The sequence below is a fragment of the Telmatherina bonti genome (genome assembly GCF_933228915.1).
Source record: "Telmatherina bonti genome assembly, chromosome: 17".
NCBI classification, from domain to species: Eukaryota; Metazoa; Chordata; class Actinopteri; order Atheriniformes; family Telmatherinidae; genus Telmatherina; species Telmatherina bonti.
In genome coordinates, this window is record NC_136615.1 from 21,390,621 (window position 1) to 21,416,450 (window position 25,830).

At 36.5% G+C, this 25,830-nt stretch overlaps 2 protein-coding genes across 8 annotated transcripts; one reads left to right on the forward strand and one right to left on the reverse strand.

Moving 5' to 3' along the window:
- Positions 1-1,558: 1,558 nt before the first annotated feature.
- LOC306768433 (programmed cell death 1 ligand 1-like) lies at positions 1,559-16,314 on the reverse strand. Of its 6 annotated transcripts, XM_079256793.1 has the most exons (11): positions 16,113-16,314; positions 15,936-15,992; positions 12,999-13,065; positions 8,625-8,685; positions 7,802-8,055; positions 7,216-7,312; positions 6,644-6,910; positions 5,555-5,665; positions 4,367-4,432; positions 4,065-4,115; positions 1,559-2,188 (listed from the first exon to the last, which is right to left on the reverse strand). In XM_079256793.1, exons 4-11 carry the CDS (start codon positions 8,677-8,679, stop codon positions 2,172-2,174), a joined length of 918 nt encoding a protein of 305 aa, XP_079112919.1. In that variant the 5' UTR covers positions 8,680-8,685; positions 12,999-13,065; positions 15,936-15,992; positions 16,113-16,314; the 3' UTR covers positions 1,559-2,171. The 6 variants fall into 6 exon arrangements, with proteins under 6 accessions (XP_079112919.1, XP_079112921.1, XP_079112922.1 ...); XM_079256795.1 differs by lacking the exon at positions 15,936-15,992; XM_079256796.1 differs by lacking the exon at positions 12,999-13,065.
- plgrkt (plasminogen receptor, C-terminal lysine transmembrane protein) lies at positions 12,472-25,807 on the forward strand. Of its 2 annotated transcripts, none has more exons than XM_079256798.1 (5): positions 12,472-12,573; positions 12,913-13,006; positions 22,823-22,953; positions 24,030-24,139; positions 24,895-25,807. In XM_079256798.1, exons 2-5 carry the CDS (start codon positions 12,926-12,928, stop codon positions 25,020-25,022), a joined length of 450 nt encoding a protein of 149 aa, XP_079112924.1. In that variant the 5' UTR covers positions 12,472-12,573; positions 12,913-12,925; the 3' UTR covers positions 25,023-25,807. The 2 variants fall into 2 exon arrangements, with proteins under 2 accessions (XP_079112924.1, XP_079112925.1); XM_079256799.1 differs by having other exon boundaries at positions 12,482-12,811.
- The last annotated feature ends 23 nt before the right edge of the window (positions 25,808-25,830 follow it).

A 25,830-nucleotide genomic window follows, 5' to 3' on the forward strand; every position in this document is an offset into this window, starting at 1 on the left:
GTTTAACATTTGGAGTTAAGTTCCTGGGGACAACGCTTTATTAATAACTTTTTAACTTCGACACATCTGTGTGTCCGAACAGTAGGATTGTGACTGCTTTGATTGATGCTGTTAAATTTAGGCAAATAACTTCAGGCACAAAAAGTCTGCTAAACACACATGGAAAATAGAATATAATGCACCTACCACTTGCATACTACACACCAGGGGTAGGCAACTCTGATCGTCGAGTGCTGCAGTCGTGCAAGCATATAAACTCCTAACATTTGCAGGACTGTGGTACTCATTTACCAGAGTTCATAGCTAATTCTGCTATACACATTAACATCCATTCATGCACCTTAAAGGACAGTATCCAAATTTCCTGCCTAAAGTGCAATAATTTAGCATTGCTAGATAGTTTTAATATGATAACTAAATAAATTATTCCCTGAGTTAACCATTTTTGTTTTCCATCCAGCTGAGTAAATAAACAGATAACAAGATGTTTCCTGTAATCCACTTACTCATCTGGATGAGCAAATAAGTGGATTACAGGATGTGTGCTTACCATGAAACACATGTACTGAACAGGAACAAGACAAGACTATGATGCTGTCAACTACTTAGTGATGGGTTTTGTTTTGTTTTAACTTCTCATTTTTTCTTCACTGCTAGATAGAAAACTTCCCTTTATTTTAATAAACCAGCTCTCATTTGTTTTTATGCAGGATTCACCAGATTCAAAGTTGGCTCTCTGGTGTGCCCAACAGAGTGCAGAAGGGGGATCAACTCTTAAGAAAGTTGAACAGAAAACTAACTTGAAACAAAAATGCAACAGGAACTGAACTCAGAACAACTAAGAAATGATTCTGTATCAAAGTACTATACTTTGTTTGAGGAGTATCTGTCTCTTTTTGTAAAACAGCAAATTCTGTTGTGTGGATATATAATTGTCTGAATGCAATGCTTAGAATACACAAAAAGATTAATTTCTCCCTTATTGTGGCCTCTGTTTGTCACCTCAGTAGTTAAGAGGTCATTCCTTTTCTTGGTATTTCGCTTCTTTAAACCGGAAACTATAACTCATAATGAGAACGTCAGCAAGCTGTTCACTGCTGATTGCAGTATATTTGTGAACCGTTGCTACTACCTACAAAGATAAAAGAGAAAAAATATATAATAAAATTTTACTGAAAGCACTGATGACTTGACAGGATCACTGAGTCACTTCCCTTTACCAAACAAACTGAGAAACAGTTACTGCTTTGCTTGCAGTCCAGCAGATTGTCCAGACATTTCTCTTGCATTTACGCAGAACAGAAACCAGTACAGTAACTGAAATAACGATTACTACCTCGTCTTTGGAAACAGAGTTTAGTAGTTGCAGCACCTTCGGGACTTCTATGAATTGCTCAATCGGTTGGGAGAAAATTACTTAGCAGATTTTCCGGGAATGATATGGTACAATAAATTAGAAAGCGTTAAATGACTTACAATGTGTAATATCTAATAAAACAACCAAACATGACAGTAAAATAATTATACAAAATATTTATTGCACATATCTTAACTGTCTATTACATACAATGTACTTGGGCAGCATATTTAGACTTTAAAAAACTATCCACACATCCAACAACAAGCAAAACAAACAGATATACATACTAACATTCGATACATGCCTAACGTGTTTGTTGTTGACAACTATTTGTATTCTCAGTGCTACGCAGCTTGTATTCTAAGCCTCCTGAACCCCTCTGCCCTCATTTCTGCAGAACTATGGAACAATGTCCCAGACATGCTGTTATTTGCACCATGCAGCTTCATCTTTAACTCAGAAAACTTTTCAAAGCTTCATCAAAAAAGTTGCTCCTTTCTTTGTAACCATCCAGCAACAACGAAGACTAAATGGGCTGCGACAACTCAGTTCTCACTTCCTGTGTTTTGATCAGTTTTAACTCAGAGCAAGCAGAGCTCTTATTTCCTCTAACTGCTCAGCCTTCACCGTGCTGCAGCTGACATAGGCAAGAAGACAGATGAGATGCTGAGAGCAAGGAAGTTAGAGGATACATGTGTGGGCCCTTCAGTCCAAGATAAAAACAGAATTTAGACTATAGTTGCCTTCCTGCTCCCTGGAGGCTCCTCCAGCACAAGGACCCTGTCAGCTGCTGGAAGTAAATCTGGAAGAATCAAGAGGCGGCTTTTCCTGAAAGAACAGAGAAGTTGCATAGTAAATGAACGCATGTACAAATATAAAATTCTCAGCTCTCATTGTCACTTTTATTTGAGAGATCTTGAAATTGTATGGCTTTTACAGTGTCAACATGGTCTCCATGTGGGACAAAAGCTCTTGGATAAATTGTGCAAAAGGATGGAACCAAAGAAAAATCCCTTTTTTGCTTTCAATTTACTTTGAAAACAGAGTTTATAAATACCTGAAGGACCTGAAAGTGCTTAGGATGGCCTGATCTGACGAGCACTAGTAAAATAAAAAGGTTTTGTGCAAAAGATTTTTTTATTTGAATAATAATGATATAAAGTAGCTGAATTTACTGGATGTGAGATTTAAGAAGTAGGGCAGTCTGACATTCTTATAATCAGTTTGGAAATATGTCTTTATGACTTACTTATTTTGCAATCTACAAGGCAGCTCCTCCACACTGAAACAAGTACATTATTGCTTTGCTTGCTTTGTCTCTGCACTGAGGGGAAGTTTGGAATAATGTGTTTTTTTAATGCAGACTTGGTTTATTTTTTTTACTTGCAATGTATGAATGTATAATTATTGTGCTGAACAACTGTGAGGTTAAAAGCTGCTGTGGATTGTGTGTAAAAATATTCTGCACAGGCTGAGTCCATCAGAAATATAATTACTTTGTGATCAAGATAATGATTTCATGATATAATGTTAGGTTCACTGTAGAAATGTGTTCACAAAGGGGAAAAGGTTGAAAACTAATGCTTATTAAATGTGATCTTTGGTCCTTACAGTGGTGCATTTAAAAAGAATAAATCTGCCACAGAATCACTGGATGAACTAAATATAGTGCTGGAAGGTTTGGTTCTATACGAAGCACAAATAAGCTGAAATTATTTCAGAAATACTTTCTTGATTTTCCAAATGTACAGTTAAGAAACAACACAGTGACGAATGGACTGTTGCACCAATGTGCCTGGCTACACATATAAAATGGCCAAATTGTTGTCATTTTGTTTTTATTTGTTTGAAAGAAAAAAAAAAACCCAGTTCAAACTATTTTATATTTTAGCACCAAGTTAAATAAAATCAAGACTTATTTAGTTATTTGCAAATCCTTTCATCCTGTTTTTATTTTTAAAAGCATTACAACATTTTTGGAAATAGGCCAAGTGGCCTTCAGGTAAGTTATTGTTTGTTTTCAACATCTGAAGGCAAGATTGCATTTATCTGTTTAATTAACCCTGTTTTTTATTTGTTTGATTTGTTTTATTCTCAAGATTTAACAAAAGAACAAACCAAGCACTAGAGCTACACAATATACTGCTTGAGCATCGCCATGACAATGTACATGTGTGCAATAGTTACATCGCAGGTCCCGCAACATAAGAGGCAAATGAACTCAACATGTTCGGCATCAATTTTAAGGAAACCTGACTAACAAACCTTTGTGGTAAAACATAATTTACATTTGAAAATTATAGAATACAACATTTACCCAGCTAGTACAAAAAAAGATTGTAAAAATAACCGTCAAACACAGAGAAAAACCATACTCGCAAGTTTCACAAAAAGTCAGTGCAAGTTAATTGTCATCAACATGACAGGAGCGCAGCAGAACTTAAAGTGCTTTTCAAGTCATCTGTTAAAAACTCCTGTATATTTATATATCACAATATATACATATGTACATATATATAAAATTGACAATGTGGTATTTTCAAACCTTGTGATATATATATATATATATATATATATATATATATATATTTTTCCATCATCCTGCAGCCCTACCAACCACCCGCTGTTTTATACTCAGTATTAAAAAAAATCAAATAAACACCTGAAAAACAAAATACAATGCCAAAATATAACAGTTGCTTACCTCCGATATAAGCGCTTCCCTCGACTTCATTTTCATTATTTATTTGTAGGCCTGATAAAAAAAAATAAATAAAAAAAATTCAAGGATCGTTGTGAGAAATCCAACTGTATTTACAGAATAGTTCAGCTTTACAGTCAATAAGCAACATTTCATTCATGCCTAGTGAGAATGTTTCAGCAGTGACCCAAAGCAACAAAAAGCCCACATTGATCCTTAAAACTGTAACAAATTCAAACTGGTTTTCAACTGTAATATTATTTATGAATTTTGTTCACGAAAAAGAAGATGATGTTCAGACTCACAGACACGTGCAGAAGTACATCTGTCCTGTTCGTCAGCAAGACCGTTTCTACTGGGAGTCCTGGTCCCTGTCACACAGCAATAATGTGATTTAGTGTATTGGTTCAAATCATTAATTGTGTAAAGATATGGGTACAAGCATGAAAATCATTGTGGATGGTTTGTCTGGTAGCGTACAGACAGCCTCCCAATAAATATAAATTATACAATTAAAGTCATTTAAAATTAAAGTGTCTTTTTTGTAAATGCATGTTTTCCTTGCTTTTCTATTTCATAAGGGATGCTATGGTGTAAGAATCTATTTACATTCATAATGATCTGACATCAATCTTAAATTTATTGTTCAGTATGCTTAGTACATGCTCTTATGAGAACTATTACAAAAGTTCACACTTCGGAAAAATAGTTTCCGGAGCCGTAACTGAAGTACAATTTCCTCACATAATGACACATTTATATACTGAAGAATGTGTGATAAGTCTACTATTTAAATTATGAAAGCATTTGTTTGGATGGTAACATTGAACACGTGCTAAAAAAAAAAAAACACCCATGCACTGCCAAATAGCCTCAAATTCCCCTGGTACACAAAACAAAACCAAGCAGGGTGTTTCCACGCCTGCTGGTACTCGTGACACATGTTGGTTTTAAAAAACTGCAAAGTCATTGTCATATGAATGTTTGCACAGAGGGGTCATATGCTTGTAAATTTCCAACTAAATTTAAACGACAAAGACAAGGGACGAATCAAACTAAACCTTCATCCATTAAGGTCTGATAAACACTTTCTCTTTGTAGCAGAACTGTGACTAAGCATGTTTTACACCCACAGGCAACTCTATTGTTTCTACCTCTGCAATGAAATAATGTTTTTATCTCACATGTGACAAACTCTGAAGCCAACTTGGCAGGAAAGGTTACACTGAGTTTACTTGCCCAACAGGAAGGACATTGTTGGAATCCTTACTGATAGATTAGGCATAATACACCAAAAGTTGTTCAGCCAAAAGTTTAATGGAGTTTATGTTAAAGGTAAACGCTGCCTTGTAGTGATCCTTTCCATTGTGCTCACAGGTCTGGCCTTAATGCTAAAACACAGAATACAACTTTGGCCACAGTGGCTATATTGATTTAGTAAGAGAGCTGCTTGTCCAGAATGTAGCGGTAGCTGAAAAAGAGTGACTGGTTACCTTTTTGCCGTCTGTACATGAGGACACCAACAGTAACGACAACCAGTATTACTCCTATGCTCAAAACAACAATGAGAGCGTCATTTTGTCCATTGGAAACTGGTATGTCATCTGCAGACAGATAGAAAACATTGATGCATTGCTGTTAACACACATTAAATCCACAACAAGTATTTTAACATCTTTGGAAAGAACCTAACATGCCAAACTGTTGCAGACTTCCTCTTACTGGTCAAGAGTTCATCTAACTGGAGCTATTAAAAAGGTTTCATGGTTATGTAATACTTTCTTAGCTCTACCAGCAGGTCAGGCTTTTGGAAGGGGGGAGGGGGGTAATTACCATACATTGGTTTAGCATTGAACAAGTTGGATGCTGATTTTCGGTGCAGAGATATACCTGCACATAACAGTACTTTTGAGTGTGTACTATTTCCACTCGGAATATAACAAATCTACAAGAAAGTACATTTTCTCCCATGCATATATATGTGAAACCATGAACAGCCTACATAAAGACAAAAAAGATGGTAGACATATTTCCAAGTATCTCATCATAATTGCATCCTACACACTTTAAAACAACGGTGAATCATGCAACAACTGCTAATCTTTTATTTACTTTCATGCGATGGAGTCTGAGAGTAATGACAGCAATCAAAAACAAGTTATGAGAATAACAAGGTAGATGGTGGAGCACCTGGGGGGGTTGATGTGTGATTTCCTGTCACAGCATTTACAACTAGCTACTTTTTTTTAACACACTTTGACTTTAAACTCTGAGAATTCTGCTTTAGTTTTGTTTTCATCCATGCATTAAGAAGGGGAAAAATAAGAACTTTAAATCAGATGCAAAAGGAACTAGGTATAATTGTTGTTAATCTATCGCTTCAAAGTTAATGTTTGGGATTAGCTGATCAGACAAGAAATGGCAATGGTGTATTATGCATCACTTGTGACTGATGATGGGGAAAAACATTTGTCCTGGTGAGCAGAATAAGAGTAACATGTAAATATAACTTGCTGCTTGTTTTCAGTTGCATATTTTAAGCATAACCCTTGAAGGAAACCTCAGTAGACGTAAAAAGTTACCTGGAATATTAAATGTTGCAGAGTAGCCATCATTTGTAAAGATACATGTATAGCTGCTTTCCTCTGATGAGTTGACTTGTATGTGGCTGGTGATTTTATAGAGTTGATCTGGTGTTAATTCAATAATGGTGCTGGGATTGTGTCTCCGCAGGAGTTTATCCTCCCATATGACAGGAGTGTCAGGGTAGCCTTCAGACTGGCAGGTTAACAGCACCTCATCCCCCTCTGCAGTCCTCTCAATGCGTTTTGTCACCGATTTGTAAGGTGCTAAAAGAAAATCAAGAGTTTACATTAGCAAAAGTCCTTTTGCTGACAAAATATCTTGTGCGATATACTGACAACTGGAGGTTCTTCAGGAACTATCGAAATAAGTCTATATCTTTTTTTCTTTGCCAAATTGAGTAATACTGGTTTTTAGTTTTATTTTCAGAATGACTACCACTTTAACTGCTCAGAAATGACCATATGAGGTGGTCATTGAGCAAGACAGTTCCCAGAACAAAACCTCCCAAGTATTCAGCTCGAATCCTGAAACTGAAGAAGATTAGAAAGGCACAAAGGTTTTTTTTTACCTTTAACTGACAAACTTATGGTTTTATAGTCCGTCCCCACTGGTGTTTGAACCAGGCACTGGTAATTCCCAGAGTCATTGATCCTAAGATTGGACACCTGTAAAGAAACAAAAGAAAAATGTATATCCTTAGATTTTCACAGTGAACTAGTTTTAATTAACTCTTAACTCTATAGCACAATTCTCTCCTCAATTTTTTTTTTATTTATCAGAGAACAAAAAAGACAAGAAAAGTTTGAATAACAATTTCCCAACTCCCCTCACTCATTAAACCTGTCACTCAAACTAGCATACATGCATTTATAAATCATATCTCTTCACAAATAAGATCAAACAAAAACAAGTTGTTCTGCTTAAGCAGAAACAGAAGACGCTGCTTTCAACATAAGAAAAAAGAAAAAAAACAAGTAAAGTTCCAGTAACATTTTCCACTCCAAATCCCACAAATGGGACATCAGTGATTCACTATCAGATAAAAACGGGTTTACCCCACACTGCAAGGGAAGTTCTTCACAAAAAGACTCATCAGTTATCCCACAAATGTTATGCACAGTCTCAAATCACATCTGAAAACTGTCAGTACTGACCTGTAACTTTGCCCAGCCTTCTTTCAGCTCATCAGTGAGAAGCTTCACTCGGCCCTGATACTGAGATCCAGCGTGCTCCTGTCCATTATCTATCTGGACCACCTCTTGATACTGATTTGTGTTGGTCCAGTGCCAGATCACCTTTAAGTCCGAATGAGGATTTGATGGTTTTGGAGAGAACTTACAGCCCATCACAACCTTTCCTCCTAATTCTGACTGGTACGTGGTTTGCTCCGCATCAACAATGAACAAGACTGCAGAGATAAAGCACAAAGTAATTTCATAAGCAATTAAATCACAAAGGCGACAATAACAGCGTGCTTACTTTAGAAAAAGGGGGAAAAGCCATCAAACTTCCATTCATTCATTATCCCAACTGCTTAGTCTGATGAAGGGTTGCGGGGAAGCTGGAGCCTATCCCAGCAGTCTTTGGGCAAAAGGCAGAGTACACCCTGGACAGCTCACCAGTCCATCACAGGGCCACACAAAGACAAACAACCACTCATAATCACTTTTATGGGCAATTTAGAGTAACCAATTAACCTAACATGCATGTCTTTGGATGATGGGAGGAAGGCAGAGAACCCATGCATACACAGGGAGAACATGCAAACCCCACACAAAAGTCCACTGATTGAACAGCCAAGGATCAAACCAGCAACCTTCTTGCTGTGCTACCCATTATGCCACATTCATTAGATTATTTTAATTTGCAGCTATACGTGGGTCCATGTGTCAGTTTGAACTAAAAAGGTTTCAAGCAACAGGATTATACGCTGTTTTTACTTTAACTTCCTCAAATGTATATATTTACTCAACTCACCAGAAAGAGAAGGCTGAAAGAGGATTTGCAAAACTACAAGAAGGGTCCAGTCCATTGAAACCTAAGGAAGAACAAAAACAAAAGAGCATGTTGAAACCATGACTGGAAATATTAGTTGTTTTATTCTTTTAGACCAGATGTATTGTCAGATAAAGTTTCTTTTCTTTTATTAGTTGCAGAAGATAAAGCAGAAGCATAGCTTATAACTACTTGTTATCCAGGACACTAAAGAAAAGGAGACACTAATCAGGAAACAAATTACAGAATTCATACAGTTCATGTATATGTGTGATGCAACTAAGAAGCAATTTTCTATCTAGATTTTGAGTTAAAACTTCAGCTCCTCAGTGTAACCACTTAGTGGTATCTTCTTAACTTAGACTAAGTTAAATATATATTGTTTGTTTTGATTTTGTTTACAGTAAAAAGTTCAACATCATTAGTCTTCACTCAAAGCTACACATGTTGGGGGGGGGGAAAAAACTAAGTTTGGAGTTAAATCTTATAACGTTACGATAAATAAATGTTTATTTACCGCCAATAAAAAGTTTCACAACGAGTGAATTACAATTATATTTATCAATACCGTAGTTTCCCATAAAAGAGCTAGATGTTAAATGAAGGAGTAGGCTACTTATCAGTAATCCAGTAATGTGGGCTATTATCCTACCTGCAAGTTATAAAAAGGTCTTTTTCGTTTTCATGTGCTGTTTCCTTCTTCCTTCATCTCTATCTGACAAGAAGTTTTTAGAGTCCCTCTTTTTAATATGAGGAGGAGGATCTATCAGAGGGCCATCCCATGCAAACAAACGCACGTTGGCGATGCAGGACCGCCACACGCAGCCATAAACCAGATACACATAAATAATAGCGGTTCAGATAACCTACAAGCAAGCATACTCTATAAACTAAGGTCGACTGAAAAGAGTTGCTACACATAAGATCAAAATTATGCACAGTTACTCGCTGTTATGCTAGTTATTTTAGTCTAAAATACTTACTGTAAGCGAGCCGACTTGTGAACTGGCAGATGAAAGCAGTGCGCGAGCTCTCCGTTAGTACGTTTTTATTGTCGGATGTTACAGGTAGGTTCACCTTAAGAAAGTAACGTACTGTACATGAGATGTACTTTACTGTAGCAACATCTTTATATAGTCGAGGGATACCAGTAATTTCCCTCCCTCTGTTTCAGTTTATTCTCCTAAAAAAAAAATTTACATCACGTTGTCGGCACCATCAGAAGCATTTCCGGCGTAATTACCGAAACGAAAAAAAAACCAGCGCAAGGATATCATTTCCCAGTAAATCTGATACACAGAATTAGAAATATACAGATTGTACAGTGGTTTGAATAAGGCATAAACATTATCTAAAGAATACATTTATGTATGACTATACGTTTATACAAGCTGATGTTTAAACTCACCCAGCTGGAGTCTATAAAGTCTTTATTAAATACAAGACTGTATATATATATATTTAAAAAAAACTGACTTTTCAGGTATTATGTTTAAACACAAAAATGAGGTAGAGTTATTACAAAACTTGCTTATTGTGGTATTAAAGACCGCTAAACAGAAATTAGTTAGAAGTCAAAGAAGCCTATGGGAAAGAGAAGTAATAATGCAAAAAAACATGTAAGTTACCTGGATGGCAGCATGTTCAGGTTGAAATCTAGAAACTGCTTTTTGAATCATTTTAAAGCTAGAAAAAAATATAATATAACATTACTTAAAAAAACCCCACCATTTATCAGAACTTAGTTCTGGTTACATTGTAACTCACTGAGTGGGTTACTCTCTTAGTAAGTCACTTAGTAACTTAGTTTAAATGTGATATTTCATATTCTTCAGAATAAAGCTTACCATTGCTAGTGTCATTTTGATGCCTTAAAGATAGTTTTTGTTACAACGTTACAGTATTATCCAATTTGGACAGGAGCAGCAGCCTTTGGGTTTGGTGAACTCTGTCTGATTTCACCTATAAACTCAGCCATGTCTTAAAGTTGTATAAAGCTGTCACTGCCCTACAAGGGAGACCTCACCGTGTGGGAAGTTCATGTAAATATGTTTCTGTTCACGTCCAAAACAACAACAATATCCCCTGCAGATATCTTTACAAACTCACAATGGGACATTCAAGAAAGCTGGAAATCTGAATAAAGCTTGAATTTCCACAAGGTGTACCTGCCAAGTGGAATTCCCATTAAGGCATATGGAAATCATCCAATCATTTAAACAGTTATCTCTAGCAGATGTCACATTGATAGAGTAACATAACGTGGTAGGTTTTTTTTACTTACTGGCTCCAATTGCATTTTCAGTCACGTTCAGTGTAGGAATCTTGTTATGCCTGTCAGGTCGTACCTTTTGAGTTATCGTTTTGGACTTTTCTATATTATTACATGTACTTTTTCATTTTAGCTGTGTCTTTTGGAAACCCCTTTTTAAATCGGAAAAAAAAGATACCTCTCACTACAGGAAAGGTTCCAAAAATCTTTCACTGGATCTTCAGTGTGCACCTTTTTTTTGGGTGGGGAATCAAAAAGTTGTATCATGTGAAGCTTTAAAGGTCATATAAATGAATATCTCGCCAAAGAAGTGGAACATCACTCATCCAAATGCTATAATGTTGTGATTTGTATATTCCAAGGATCTATGACAACTTATTTATTTTCAGTTTTTGTATCTCTAAAAAGCTTTAAACTTATAGGTTTTCTTTTCAGGAAGATAAGAGCAGATCTGGAGTCTCCACTGCTGAATCACTCTACTGACTAAAAGATGTCAAATATAAAATATATGACTCACTGCAAAATTAAGCTATCACTTGTGTTATTGTAATCATGTCTCTCACAAAGTTTCAAGACTGATAAGTCACCAATTCATCTAGTTCCCACAAAAACAATACAAGCAACATTTAGATGAAATTTCCAAGTTTAGTTTAGATATTATTGTGATAATTATGTTAATATGTGTTATGAAGTGTCCAGCAATTCAAGTGTTTTGAAAATGACAGATTCTAAAAGTGCCAGCAGAGGGAGACATATTTCACCAAACCCAGAGCAAAACACTGCTGAGCCACAGTCAGAACAGGACAAATATAATATACAAAGGCTGGCGAGGCATATGAATAGGTGTCTGATATGACACTATGCTGACTTTTGCAAATTTGAGTCACTAGATTAAAAAAACTCAAACTTCAGATGCCCAAGTGAGTGCAGTCTTTAATTTATATTTGATGTAGGCATACTGCAATACAATCAATGTTTTTGATGATAAATCAAGTTCTTGTCGTTATCTATTCATTATAAGTGTTTGTTTGGCAGTGATTAAGGCTAAATCAACCTTAGTAAACAGTATTTTAGTACATTCTTTGTTTGTTTGTTTGTCAGGGGACTTATATCATAATTTTATTTTATTTTTTTAAAGGGGGTGGGGGTGGGGGGGCAGGCTAAGGTTAAAACAAACAAATAGAAAAACAAGATATCATATTTTACAAGTTTACTTTTTACAGTACGGGATCACTTTAGTCTTAATGATAATAATAACCATAATCAGTTTATCCATTTTCTATACCAGATTATTCCAGTGCAGGGTGATGAGGGGCTGGACCCTCTTTTTATATACAGTCTATGAGCTGGACCCAGCAACCATCACACAAGAGGCCTGACAGTATTATTTTCTGAGGACGTAAAATACTTTATTAATATTAATATTAAAGGTGGAGGGGAAAACAGAAAAAAAAACCTGAAATTTTCTCCAAAGAAAATCTGTCTGCAAAGAAAGAAACATGAAATAACCTGTTTTTATTTTGAAAGTTTAACCGGAAGACATACGTCATTACACTTCCGGAACTCACAACACGACTTGACAGACTTATCCTTGATTCACCCTGACTCTGTGGTCAGCAACGTGTTTCCATTTAGTTTATAGTCCTCATAGTATAATAGGTATGTAACGCTCTCATTTTCAGCGGGCAAAACAAACAGACATTAAAAGTAAAACTAAAGTTTCAGGAAGAGCACATTAAGCTAATTCATTTAGGTTAGCGATATTAGCCCCCATCGTCGTCCCACAATTTAACAGGGAATCCATTAACTTCAGAAAACTACGAGAGGGAGTTTCAAGGCAGAAAAACTTGTGTTTCCATTTCAATGTTAAGCCAAAACTCACCGAAGCTCTGACAAGGTCACTACAGCAAAAGCAATGGTGTTCTTCTAGTTGTCTATGTGCTGTCAGGACTGTTGTATTGGCTGTAGCATAACTTTGTTTTCCTGTGTGTCCGTCAGTGACGACGTCAAAATGGGTTTTCTCCTGTCTAAATCCATGGATGCAAACTTTAGAAAGCAGCAAGAGTTCATGCTTCACAACTCACGCTTGCAGGTAGGTTAAGGTGAACCCACACACACTGCCGTAAACTGATCCCGTACTTAAAATGTCTGCTGTTGTGAAGGAATAAAAACCTCATGTTATTATGTTTTTATTTAAAGCACTGCATTTATATTTCTTTATTCATAAATATCAACCAAAGCTGTGAACTTAAACCTCGTATTGTTAAAAGTTGCAGCAAAAAAACTGTCACTGCTATGACTCTTCTTTACCATGCATTTGTTTCACTGTCCTCTGAACTAAAAGCAAGTGCAATTCTCAATTTGCACAAGTAAAAAAAAAAAAAATACAACTCCTCCTCATGAGACATGAAACTGCAGTCTACATGCATACAAACTGAATGGAAAAAATTAGACATGTAAAAATTGCAGAAACACTTTATACTAGTCTTGGATATCGTGACTACAGACTCATAAGGAGATTCCAACATTTTAGAAAAAGTTAGATTTGTGTCTTATTGTAAAAAAAAGATTTTTTTTAAAAATGTTTTTATTTATTTATTTTGATTGGTTATCCATTACAATTTAGATTGACCTTAAACAACAGTCTGTGGAAGTGATATTAGATTTGAATCCTGTGTTTTAGGATGCTTGTTGTTATACACATTTACATTTTGTGTCTCTGCCACTAATACATGATTAACCAAAAATTATCAAAACATGCCCAGAATTACATCAAAATAAATAAATTAATGAAATCGATCTGTTTTCTAAGGTCATCTGTAGCATGCAAGAGTAGTGTCCCCATATGTTGGAATGACTGATTTAATGTTAGATGCTAGATGTTATTGGAGACACATAAATACAGAGCAGTGAACGTGTGCACCGCCTGGATGATGGGAAACCTTGTTCAGAGGTTGGTTGGTTCTGTAAGTTGCATTTGAACTGCATATATAATGTGAGGTGTGCTTGCATGTAAAATATGGAAGCAAATCTGGAAAGTATTAGTTCAATGCAAGGTCATGGGAGTCTGAAGTCTATCCCACCTGCTGTCAGACGAGAAGTAGAGTCCCAATTAATACATCAAATATTTAATGTATATTTTGGTTTTAATAAACTTCAAAAGTTTTTAAAATGACTTAATAATGCCATTTTAATCTTTTTGATTAACTCAGCTGTAGAGTTCAGGAACCATAATCAGCTACTTTACACAAACATGCTGGTATACAAGTGTGGAGGAGAGTGAACTCCAGTGCAAGTGGTGTTGTTCTTAAGCAGCATAAAACATTGGTGAATATCTGAAAACAAAACAAGTTAGCTTTAAAAATGAACTAAAGCTGGAGATTATTGATGATTTGGGCCTGTTGATCATAAGAGCACGTGTATACTGACCAAAATTATGTACCAGGTAGGTTGGCTGTGTGACAGTAGACCAGTCAGATGATAGACTTGGTTGGGAAAATAATAAAAAATTTCCTGACTGGCAAGGAAGCACTAAAAGCTTCTCAGTACATGCCCACCTCAAGAGCAGGTATTTCACCATCTAAAACAAATTCTTGGCAGCCTGCGCTCCACTCTGGATATTTGCCTTGCTGACCTTTAACTCCAGACACAATCTCAGCAGTGGAAAACCCTGTAATAATCTGTGGTGTGTTCAAAACTGCCAAACACGTCTGGTTTCCTGGTTTTTGTTTAGTTTTTAACACAAAGACTTTATTCTGAAAAAAAAGATGAATATCTTTTCAGCACATCTTTGTTTTTGCTCTTTCTTGATTCACACATAGCTTTAAGCCATCGATACAGGCTTTACACTTTCTATCAAAATACCGGAGCTTTTATTGCACTCATTCATTTTGGTTATTTCATTTTTTTAAATTTAAAAAAAGGATGGGTTGTTTTTCCTCCTTTTGGAGCCAATTTATTTTAATTTATCGTTATTTTTTATGCCTGTAGGCTGCATGTGGAATGTGTGGTTGTCATTAAATTATGACTTAAATCCAAAAGGTTCCTCGGCTTTCGCAGCCATAAACGTGGTTGATGATGACTAATATGATACAATGATCATAAAGGTTTGGCATATGACTTTTCAGACTGCCCTCATTTATGTCCCAACAATGACTCATCAGTGAATATTAGAAGCGTGTTTATGCATTGTTGTAGTGATCTACATTGTTTCATTGGATTAATTCACAGCAAATAGCTTATAAATTGTGATGCACATTACACATTGGTGGAACATTTCTAATCATCTGCCTGCGTAGAAATGAACAAATTGCAAGAGGAGAACAATCTGGTATGACTAACATCCAAAGTAAAATTTCCAGGATCATTTAGGGTCAGAGTCCTGCAGCATTCAGTATGTATTTTTGACATGGCCTAATTGAAGAAGTAAGACTGACCCCAGTAATTTTAGAACATCTATTCAAAGCTACACTGTTGCCTCCCACTGCATTAAGATGTCAAAATGACCTCTCATCAGTGTTTTCAATTCACATCAGTCATAGCTAATTGATCCTTGGTGTGCTGTTGCCTAAAGTCAACGTCATCGCTCATTGTGTTTGAATAGTGGCATCGATTATAAGCATTATGTGATAATTTGCTGGCTTTGATTGTTTGACGCATGCTTTTATAAGAATTGGCAGCTCTAAAATGACGTGCGTGTCGTTTTTCTTCTTTAAATTGAGGAAAGGTTCTAATAACAGGTCTGTGCCTTTTTATTCAGTCTCTGAACTTAAGTGGGTTTAAGTGTAAAGTCAGTGGGCAAGAACCTTCACCCTATGACATGATATGAGCTGAGCTTTTTTTTTTTTAATCTTATTAATGACTGTATTGTTCACCATTTACACTTACTGCAAATGTATTGAAAATTAAAACGATGTTTTGCTTATTTATATATTTTTTATCTAAAGCAGTCATTTTAATAACACTGCAGAAGTGAAATAAATTCAAACACCTAAAATTCCAGGTAAAAGTTAAAGGAGTACCTTTTATATCCACAAGTCAGTCAGGTAGCAACAGACTAAAAGCACCACACATAAAATCTGTCAAAAGATTTGGACAGTATTTAGCACATCTGGTTAAAATGAGGTTATGGTTTTTGGTATTTAGCATAATTTTTACAGCTGTAAGGGTTAAATTTTACTGCAGAAAAATGAACTTACCTCTGATTCCAAAACTAAGAAATGGCTTTGATTAAAATAAAAAAGGCAAACTTTGTCCTAGTTCACCGTTTCTGTGGTCTTGAGTTTAAAAAACGAACATTCAGCATTCATTTAAAGTAAGGCAGCATCTCATACACCTTTTTTTTAATGTTACTTTAGATCCGCTACTGACACTACTGAATATGAAACCTTATGTCCTGTTCACCCCTCCACCAGTAGCATATTTTAAGTAACGCACCTCGTGTGCACTATTCTCTGCTGTTATAAGAGAATACACAAGTACCAACAAGTTAGCACTTTAAGAACACATCATGAATCTGCTGCAGATACTTTAGCCAAAGTACAGATGGATAGACCACCGATCACTACATGCTTGATGCCCACGCCTACACATTTGAATGGAATTCAGATTCAGGCATTGACATATGGTGTATAGTCACCCTTTACTTTCAGGGATCAGGGAAAGGGAGAACAATCTGGTATGACTAACATCCAAAGTAAAATTTGGATGTTATCCCATCCGAAAGGGTCCCAAAGCAGTATTTGAAGGGATAGATGACAATTACAGCTGCAGTTCTATCTGGAATCTGTGCTGGTATGTCTACATAGCCTGGCATATAGCATTTCCATGGAGGTACACAGGCTATTTGAACCACATCCGCATCAGAGATGCAACTTCACCCACCTGTATTTTATTTGGCATATTTTGGTTTGACGTGAACAACAAAGTGAACCAGGACTGAATATGTCCTTTGGTCCGAACCAGAACACCAAATTACAAGTGTGAACACACCCTTTTGCAGCAAAGCATTTTTCCTTGCAAACCTCTCAAGCAGATGATTCTAAATGCAGTCTTGGTGCAATTATTACTAACATGAATTTAGGCAAGGAAAGTTTATTTGTATAGCACCTTTCATGTACAAGACAATTCAAAGTGCTTTACATGAAACATTAAAAGCATTACAGAAAAAAGCATAAAAGAGAATACAAATAGCAAAATCACAATAAAATGAGAAATGATATTAAAATAATTAAAAGCAGAGTTAAACACAAAGAGCAGAAGAGTTCTCCGATACACGAGTATCAGTTTATCAGTTATAGACGGACATACGATTCAGCGTATGTCCGTCTATAACTGAAAACTGCACGCATATGGAGAAAATGTGCTATTGTCTGCACCTGCTTCTTTTCTTTTCATCAGCGTGTACAGCGGGTGATGTTGCGTGCGTCTCTTTTTCCAAGCGTTATCCGGCTTTGATTACATTTGATAAATGTCAGTGAATTTCCTGCTTGGTTTCAGTTTGGTTTTCCTCTCACTTTGTCACCTTCAGCATGGACTCTTCTTACTCTGTCTTCTCACTTTTTCTTCACTGCTTTTTCCAGTCACTGTCTCATCTTGTCCAGTGTTCTCACAATCTTTTTATTTTACTTTACCAGGAACATTATGTCATTGCCACCAGAGGTAAAGTTACACTTTTGCTTTGTCATCATGGCCAGTAACTCACAGCTTATTAGTCATCAGATGGGAACAGGATGTAGAAATACTGAATGAGGTGAGGGACACTAATATGCTTAAAGAACCTTTTTGAAATAGATAATACAGGTCAGTAAAAAAAGGACACACTCAACATTGTCTGCATCACTGATATTTAACAATGACAGACTATGTTTTCACATGATTTATTTAAATCAATCATCCTTTACTTCTAGTTCGCTTCCTGTTTTGTTTGTGAATGAGAAAACATGACATCACAGGAGGGGAGGCCCACCTTCCTTCCCTGTTCTTCTTTGAAAAAGTTTTAATAACCTTTTTACTGACTCATAAATAAAATTCCCGTTTAATTTAGTGTTGGCCTCGGCTTTGTCCGATTCGATGAAACTCATTTGATCACAGAAGTCTTTCTCGTAATTTCAAGCACTTTCATTATTTGCTCGACTCAGCATTTTGCATGTGAATGTTGAAGTGTTTCTTGGCTTTAGAAGATGTGTAACTTCCCTCTTCCTGGTTTGTGTCATAGTTGTGGGCGTATTTGTAACCGTGGATTCCTCTGGCTAGTTTCAGAATAGATTCAAGTGTCAGAATTTCCTCTGAAAGTCCTCAAACACACGAGAAATTCACACATGTAGTACGTTCTCAGTTTGCAATACGGCGGTGACGCCTACGGAATACATATCTTTTTCACTCCCCAAGTTATGTTCAGTGTGAAGGACTGGCAACTTGTCCGGGGTGTACCCTGCCTCTTGCCCAGTGCTTGCTGGGATATGCTTCAGCTTCCCGCAACCCTGAATTGTACCAAGCAGTTTAGAAAATGGATGGATGGAAGTTATGTGAAATTATGCACAACTAGAACTTGTTTCCTGTTTTAGTTGAAGCTTCAGGTCAGCTTCAGTTTACCCAGAGGCCAGAGATGTCTTTACCTCCACAATAGACAAAAAGTTGATCAGTCATACAGTGTTTCCAGGGACAAGTTTAGCTTACGATGCATACGGTACATTAGGGCTGGGCGATATATCGAATATACTCAATATATCGTTGCTAGTCCCCTGTGCAAATATAGAAAATGCCTATATTCGTCATATTCGAGTATCCTGTTGTCACGCAGTTGTTTTTAGCTGTGGGCGGGGTTTTCTCCCTCCTCCCCGACTCTGCACCGCTTTGCACAGAGAGTTAAAGCAAGCGCACCTCGTTACGTACATAACGTGAGCTACGTGCTACGTCATGAGAGGCAGCGTGTGGCCACTCTCTCGCTAAATCTGGCGACTTCTTGTGAAAGGCGACTAGCGACAAATCTAGCAACTTTTACAGGAGTTATTGGAGACTTTCCTGGTGTTTTGGCGACTGACTTTAAAGCGCATATTGTAAAGTTATTGTTATGAACGAGAGTCTCTCCCCGTCCTAAAGCACTCAGTCGCTCCGGCTGCAGCTGCAGCCAGTCAGAGGAGCAGAGAGGAAACCTGCACGACTCCACCTACAGTCACAATGAACAGCCAAATCCGCCACTGATCCCACTCTGTAGAGTGGGACATAAATTACAAAGTTTTTCACGTCACGCAAAAATAATTAATTATATTTGATTACATTCACAACCTCTGTCACTTACTCACCTCATCCACTGTGTGTGTGAGACACAAGCTAAACATTTATCTAGCTCGTCATGTCTCTAGAAAGTACAGAAAGCAGTGGGAATCAAATCCTGAATTAAAAACTGGCTGAAGCCGTTTATTGGAGACGATACGAGGACATTCTGCATGTATTATAAGACTGATTTCTACGCTAAACTCTGCGATTAAAAAAAAATACACGACAGCTCAAAAACGTATCCATAAAGCAAACCCTTATAATAGTTCGTCATTTGAAAAGTCCCCCCCTAGAGCACCTATTTTCATACGTTGCATTTATTACATCATGCAAAGGCACTTTATTTTGTTTTAAAATGACATGTTTCTGCCACTGTTCAATAAATGCGGTTTTGATCAGTTTGCTTCGTTACAATTTCATCCTTTTGGCATGAATGTTTAAAATCAGCATATCTTAATGCAGTATGAACAATTATGTTTTAATGGAGACACAAAATCATCTTACTGATGTGATTGTATGCACCAAAGCCTTAATTCAAGGCTAAGGTAAATATCGAGATATATATTGTATATCGTGACATGGCATAAAAATATCGGGATATTACTAAAAGGTCATATCGCCCAGCCCTATGGTACATGCAGCAGAAAATAAATGTAGTTACTCCAAATCCAATATGTTGAAATCATGTTAAATGTGTGGATCCAACGTATAAAGATTAAACTAAAGTCAGGCGTCTCTTCATTTGAGACAAAATACACCGAATGTAAGATCTTTAATGGACAAATGCCAATTTCCGTCCTCAGTAAACTTGCTTATCTCCTAAATTTGGCAGAACATCAGACTGTCAGTCAAGTCCAGCCTTACAGACAAAGCCCAAGTGTATGTCGTCTCATTCGTCACGTGTAATGAGGAAGCATCGTGGGAACGTGCACACACTGACGTCCTCACACCCATCCACTGCAGCACCTATCTCACACAAAGTTTAATTGACAAGTGAGGATGTGTACAAATGACAACATGAAGTAAACATAACAAACAGAAGTCAGTGAGTATGTGGTGGCGGGAACTCACTTTTAAACAGCTGCATTTTAACTTGTCATGCTTAGAGAGCCTTGCCGACTCCATGAATCTTTTAGGGGTGGTGGGTCGGGTCATGCCAGCTTTCAAACCTATATTGATACATTTTTATCAATTTTCTGGAGATAATATATAAAGGTGTTAAATTTAGCTTATTATGTTGTATTACTGATTAATTCACCAGTGTACGGATGTTTTTATGTAATTTCTGGCTGTATGTTCTGTAGTAGAAGATAAGGTGAGATGACTTCTGTAGTTTTGCCATCTGATGGTTCGTCTTATTCAGATGTTGCAAACTAAAGAATCATATTGTAGTCTTTCGTGGTGACTGGCAGTGAAAAGCTGATGCAGGATGTGTGAGGCTAGAAAGTTTATTTATGCTTTATTTAAGGGTTAAAGTTCCTGTCTGCCAGACATCATGCTGCACAATGAGCATGTGACTATTTGGATGTCTCCCTGACGATACTCTATAAATCAATCCAAATTTCTCCAGTAGAGTATTTTGTTAAATGTTTGCATAGTTGTTTCTGTTCTGTTTTGCAGAGCGGTGTGACCGAACATCCCCGTGGAGCGAACCGATCATGCACTCCACAATCAGCTTAACTGTGTACTACATGAAGTAAACAAGATTTAAGGGTTGATTGCTCTTTGTTAAAGCAAGTGGCTTTCACTCAACTATTACAATTCAGTGTCACGTCAGCCTGATGATTACAGCTGAACACCTTTCTTTTTTTCTAAAGCTGACGTGTATTAGTTTCCTTGTATATCTGTAGGCTAATTACAGCACTTGATCTCCTCCTTATGGTCACATAATGGGAACAAAGGAGGTCATGTGTCAGAAAGGAAGAGAGCACGGTCAGTCCTCCTGGCATAAAGTTTGCATGATTGTTGTGTCAGCTTGACCTTGTTTAACATCAATATTTTTATATTCATTTATATGCAGATGAAACTTTTTCAATCTGTTTACTGCAACAAAGAAGGAGCGGCATATGTAAAATTATTTCTGATCATTTTTTTTTATGTGTATTGCATTTGATGCATACCATTGTTGTTTTAGTCACGCTGCTGATGAAGCTGATGACTGATCGACAGACCATTTCTCTTTCCTATTATCACCCTGTGGGTGATCTGATTGGTCGTGCTTGCCCCTCAGTCATCGTGCTTGGCATTTCAAGCTGGGAGTCGGTCAGCATTTAACCAATTACCACAGAAAGCATTATTAATAATGTTTCTGACTTCCTCAGTCAGTCAAGAGATTTGTTTATTACATGTTGTTAAAATTATTTCTGGTATTTAGTGCTTGAATACTAGTGTTTAGTTGCAAGCAAATGTAGCATGTTAAGCTGATCCTTTGGAGGACACATTGGGTAATATGGGCTCAGATTTAAAGCAAAATGCTGCTTCTTTGACATATTGTAATTTATGACATCCACTCTGCTGAATAGTCCTTTCTATGTTTTGGGGGCCTTTTGCCTCCAAATCGTTACTGAGTTGGAGTTCCTGTTGAGTGGAAACAAAAGCTCATCTTTGACACGTTCACTTTTCGAGAATAAAAGGCTTTTTAATTGAGAATGTCACACAGGGAGGATTGGGAGCAATTGTCATGCAGGACGAGTGCATTTGTGTGGATGCAGATGTGTGTGTGTGTTTGTGTGTGTGTCTGTCAGACGGGAAGCATTAAACAAAAGACTCACCTGGCTGAGATTCATTAGTATTGATGGAGCATCCCTGAACCTGGACCGGCTACCTCTCCTCTCTTTGACCCTTTTTTTCTATGTCAACGTCACTTCTTTAATATCTCTGCTCATTTGTTCTAAATGCATAACAAATATGGAAATTTATCTTCTTTTTTCCTACCAGTTTAAAAAAAATGAATGCATTTATCAATAATCTTTTTGTGTCTCTCACAGTATCAATACAAGTAAAACACATACGTTTTCTAAATATCAATGAGCATCCAGGAAGGTGTTACTAAGATTTGAGTGGAGCGAATAAGATCCTACATGGTCTGGACACTGCCAAGTCCTCCTAGATCTCTAAGATCCACTAGAATATCTTCTATTTATAACTGTAATATACCTTTCTGCCACACAGCCTTTGGACGAGCTGCCCTTTTTTTTTTTTTATAAACCCACAACACACTGTGGAATTCACAGATTATATAAAGACCATATATGATAGTTACATGGTGTTCTCCTGTGCCTTTCTATGGGGACTGCAGATGGGGACTGCTGGCTAAACTCTGGTACAGTACATCACATTTAAAATTTATGTTTGAAATGATAAATGGTTCCTAAAAAACATCAAATGTAACAATATGATATTACATAAAGGTTGCTTGTTGGTCTGTAGAAATAGAAATGCATTTGCATTATGCTCTTATCAATTTATCCATCAGCTTATTATTTTAGTATTTAGGAAATTATGAATATATTATAAAGTTTTATATTAAAGCACTTATCTTGTCGATATGTGGTTTCAAAGATCTGTGACGCCCGATGACGTCTTTTGTGTCCTTTCTACCCTGTTTTTGTGTGGCTGTGTCTGTGTGCAGCTGGAGCGTCAGATGCTGATGCAGAACCAGATGAGAGAGAGACAGATGGCTATGCAGATCGCCTGGTCCAGAGAGTTTCTGAAATACTTTGGATCTTTTTTTGCTGTGGCCACAGTGGGACTCACAGCAGGGTAAGAGTAGAGAAACACTTTGTAACACAAATGCACACATTATTGGTAAAAAAAAAACCAAAAAAACAAAGCAGAGACAAACCTGCATTGCCCCCTGCATGGTGGCTGCAGCTGTGATCCTCACTGAGCTAAGTCTTCACAGCTTTGGCATAATATCACACACATGTGGTCATCTAGTGGCCTTTACTCGCGCTGCTCTGTGTATGACATTTTGTAACATGTTAACACATCAGGTTTAACTTGCCGTTATCGTCACAAGTCACAGATAAGTGAAGCCTCACGACATGCACATGGCTGAGTGGGTCTGTGACGATATGCTTTTGTCCCGATTCGATTCCAATTTTTTGGGTCCCGATTCGATTTAAAATTGCGATTCTCACAATTCTTCGATATTGTTAATTTTTTGTAGATTAAAAACAAAAAAAAATGAATAAAACTTTTATTTTGCTCGTTATTTTTCTTGATTTCAATTAGGAAAAACACACAGTAGCCAGACCATCATTCTGCTGCTATAATGCCCAATATGACAAGTGAAAAGATCAATAAAAACAATAAAAATGACCAAAATTTTGTAATGGATTATATTTATCTATTTGGAAAAAAAATTGTTTTTTTAACAAAAAATCGATTTTAAAATTGTGAAGCAAAAAAAAATCCAGATTTTCGATTTTTCGATTTAATTTTCCCACCCCTATGGCTTAGTGTGTGTGTCTTTTGAATTTAGGATGATGTTATATCATGAAAACAGCAGAACAAACTGCAGATTGCCATTTGCCCCTTTTTTATTTACTACAGTTAAAACTTACTGGTATATTTTAAAACCTAACAAAAGGCAGCTGAGGTACCAGCCAATGTCAGCAGGTGGTGTAGCCGCTGGAATAACTTTTATTAAATGCATTCACAATCTACAATAATCACACTATTTATTGTTTCAGCCACATTCAGATTAACCATGTTTGTTAACTCCATTTAAACAAAAAGTAATGTACAAGTTTGAATGCTAATATCATTATTTTGACTTAAATCCCATGAATGGTTGCAAATGAAAAATACTTTGTCTATATATTCTTCTTCAGTGCCATTAAAAAAAGAAAACCAGCCCTGTTTGCTCCCATTTTACCTCTTGGATTTGTGTTTGCCTACCAGATGGACAGCGCCTATGGGACACTAATTTATCGTATGAGAGGTAAGGACACACGGTAATCACTCAGTATTGCCATTTTCTGCTCCATAAATCCAACTTTTAGCTCTTTACTTTTTATGTAGATCGAAAGAGCTTAGAAAGAAAAAAATCAGTTTTTGGTGCCTGCTGACAATTTTGTGAGCAAATATAACTCCTCTTTCAGCTTTCGAGGCTTAAGGTAAACTAGTTAATGCTTACTTGAGTATACTCACAACCCTTCAAAACTAAGACTTTATTTATTGTAAATAACCGTCACCTTCTGATTTTACATATGTAAAATGTGCATAGACGTTTATGTGGCAGTACACTCTGTTTTCAGTTATTTTAATTTAATTATTCTCAGATATGAATACATTGTAATCTTACATGTGTTAATTGTTTATTTTAAATGTACTTTTTAGGAAATTAAAAGCATTTTCCTGATTTGCTGAACTGCAATTCTGAATAATTAAAAAATGAACTTTTAGGAATCAAATCAGTGACTTCTGATCTGACTTGTGTCAAAAACAAAGCATTGGTTTAAACATTAGTAATGGAAGATTGTAAATATTAAAACATTCTTTCAGACTACCATTTTTTCATTAGCGCAGACTTGTAGATGCAGAAAGCAGCGATTATTGTTAAATAATTGCTGGCTGATTGTTCAGCCTGCCAAGTTGAGAAGAAAATCAGGATGTTGGACTTAGAGGGAGAAAGCAACAAGTTGCCCAGTTTGCATCATTACAACACATTATGTTTGTGTTTTGTTGCACCTTTAGGAGAGGCTGAGAACATCATGGCATCTGAGCGCGACCGTCTGGACTTACCTCAAGGGATGCCAACCTTTGAAAGCATAGAGAAGGCCCGCCGTGCTAAAAGCGGCCTCATCTCTGTCTTTGAGAAGTGATGCATCAGTTGTGACATGAGTCAAAATCATAGTCATCCATTCAGTGCATTCATCTGTGCTGCTTTTGCTTTATTATAAGAGTCAAATACTGTCTGTAGAGGTTGTTTAGAGACCTGTTGGAGTCCGTGGTTTGCACTAATCCTTCATGGTGGACATTGATTTAGTGTGAACAAGATCACGGTGTCATTGTATCTGTAGGCTTTTCTACTGAGGATGTATTTGTTTGTTTGTTTGTTTTAAAGATTTTTGACTGATAAAGTGTCCCAGTGCAACTAGGTAAGTTAGTTAGTGATACATCTACACAGCTTTGTAATTATACTCATGATTAAAATTGTGCTTAGACCCACTACAGAACTGAAAGATTCTGGTCAGTCTGAAGAAATGAAAATACATTATTATATCTCCAGACATGTTGATAAATTATTGACTCATGTGGTGCCTTGCAACTCCGATATTTACTTTCCTTCTAGCATTTTTTTGTTAAATCAATGGAACTATGATTTGCTTAGTTGACTAAATTTAGATTATCGTTCTGTAATATTTATTTACAATATAATACAGACATTATAAACACAAAAAGGGGTTTCATTTCTTTATTTAATGAGCATCACACCAAAGGTTTGGCAATTTTCTATTTTTTTTAATCATGATGATCATATTCAATAGATGTAAAAAATGACAATGAGCTCATATTCATAAATGTTTCATTTACTTTTGAATTAATTTTTGTTTGACTTATTGTAACAAATTTTGTAAAGCCAATAAAAAAAATCCTGCCAAACGGAGTTTTGTCCCAAAAGGTTACTTT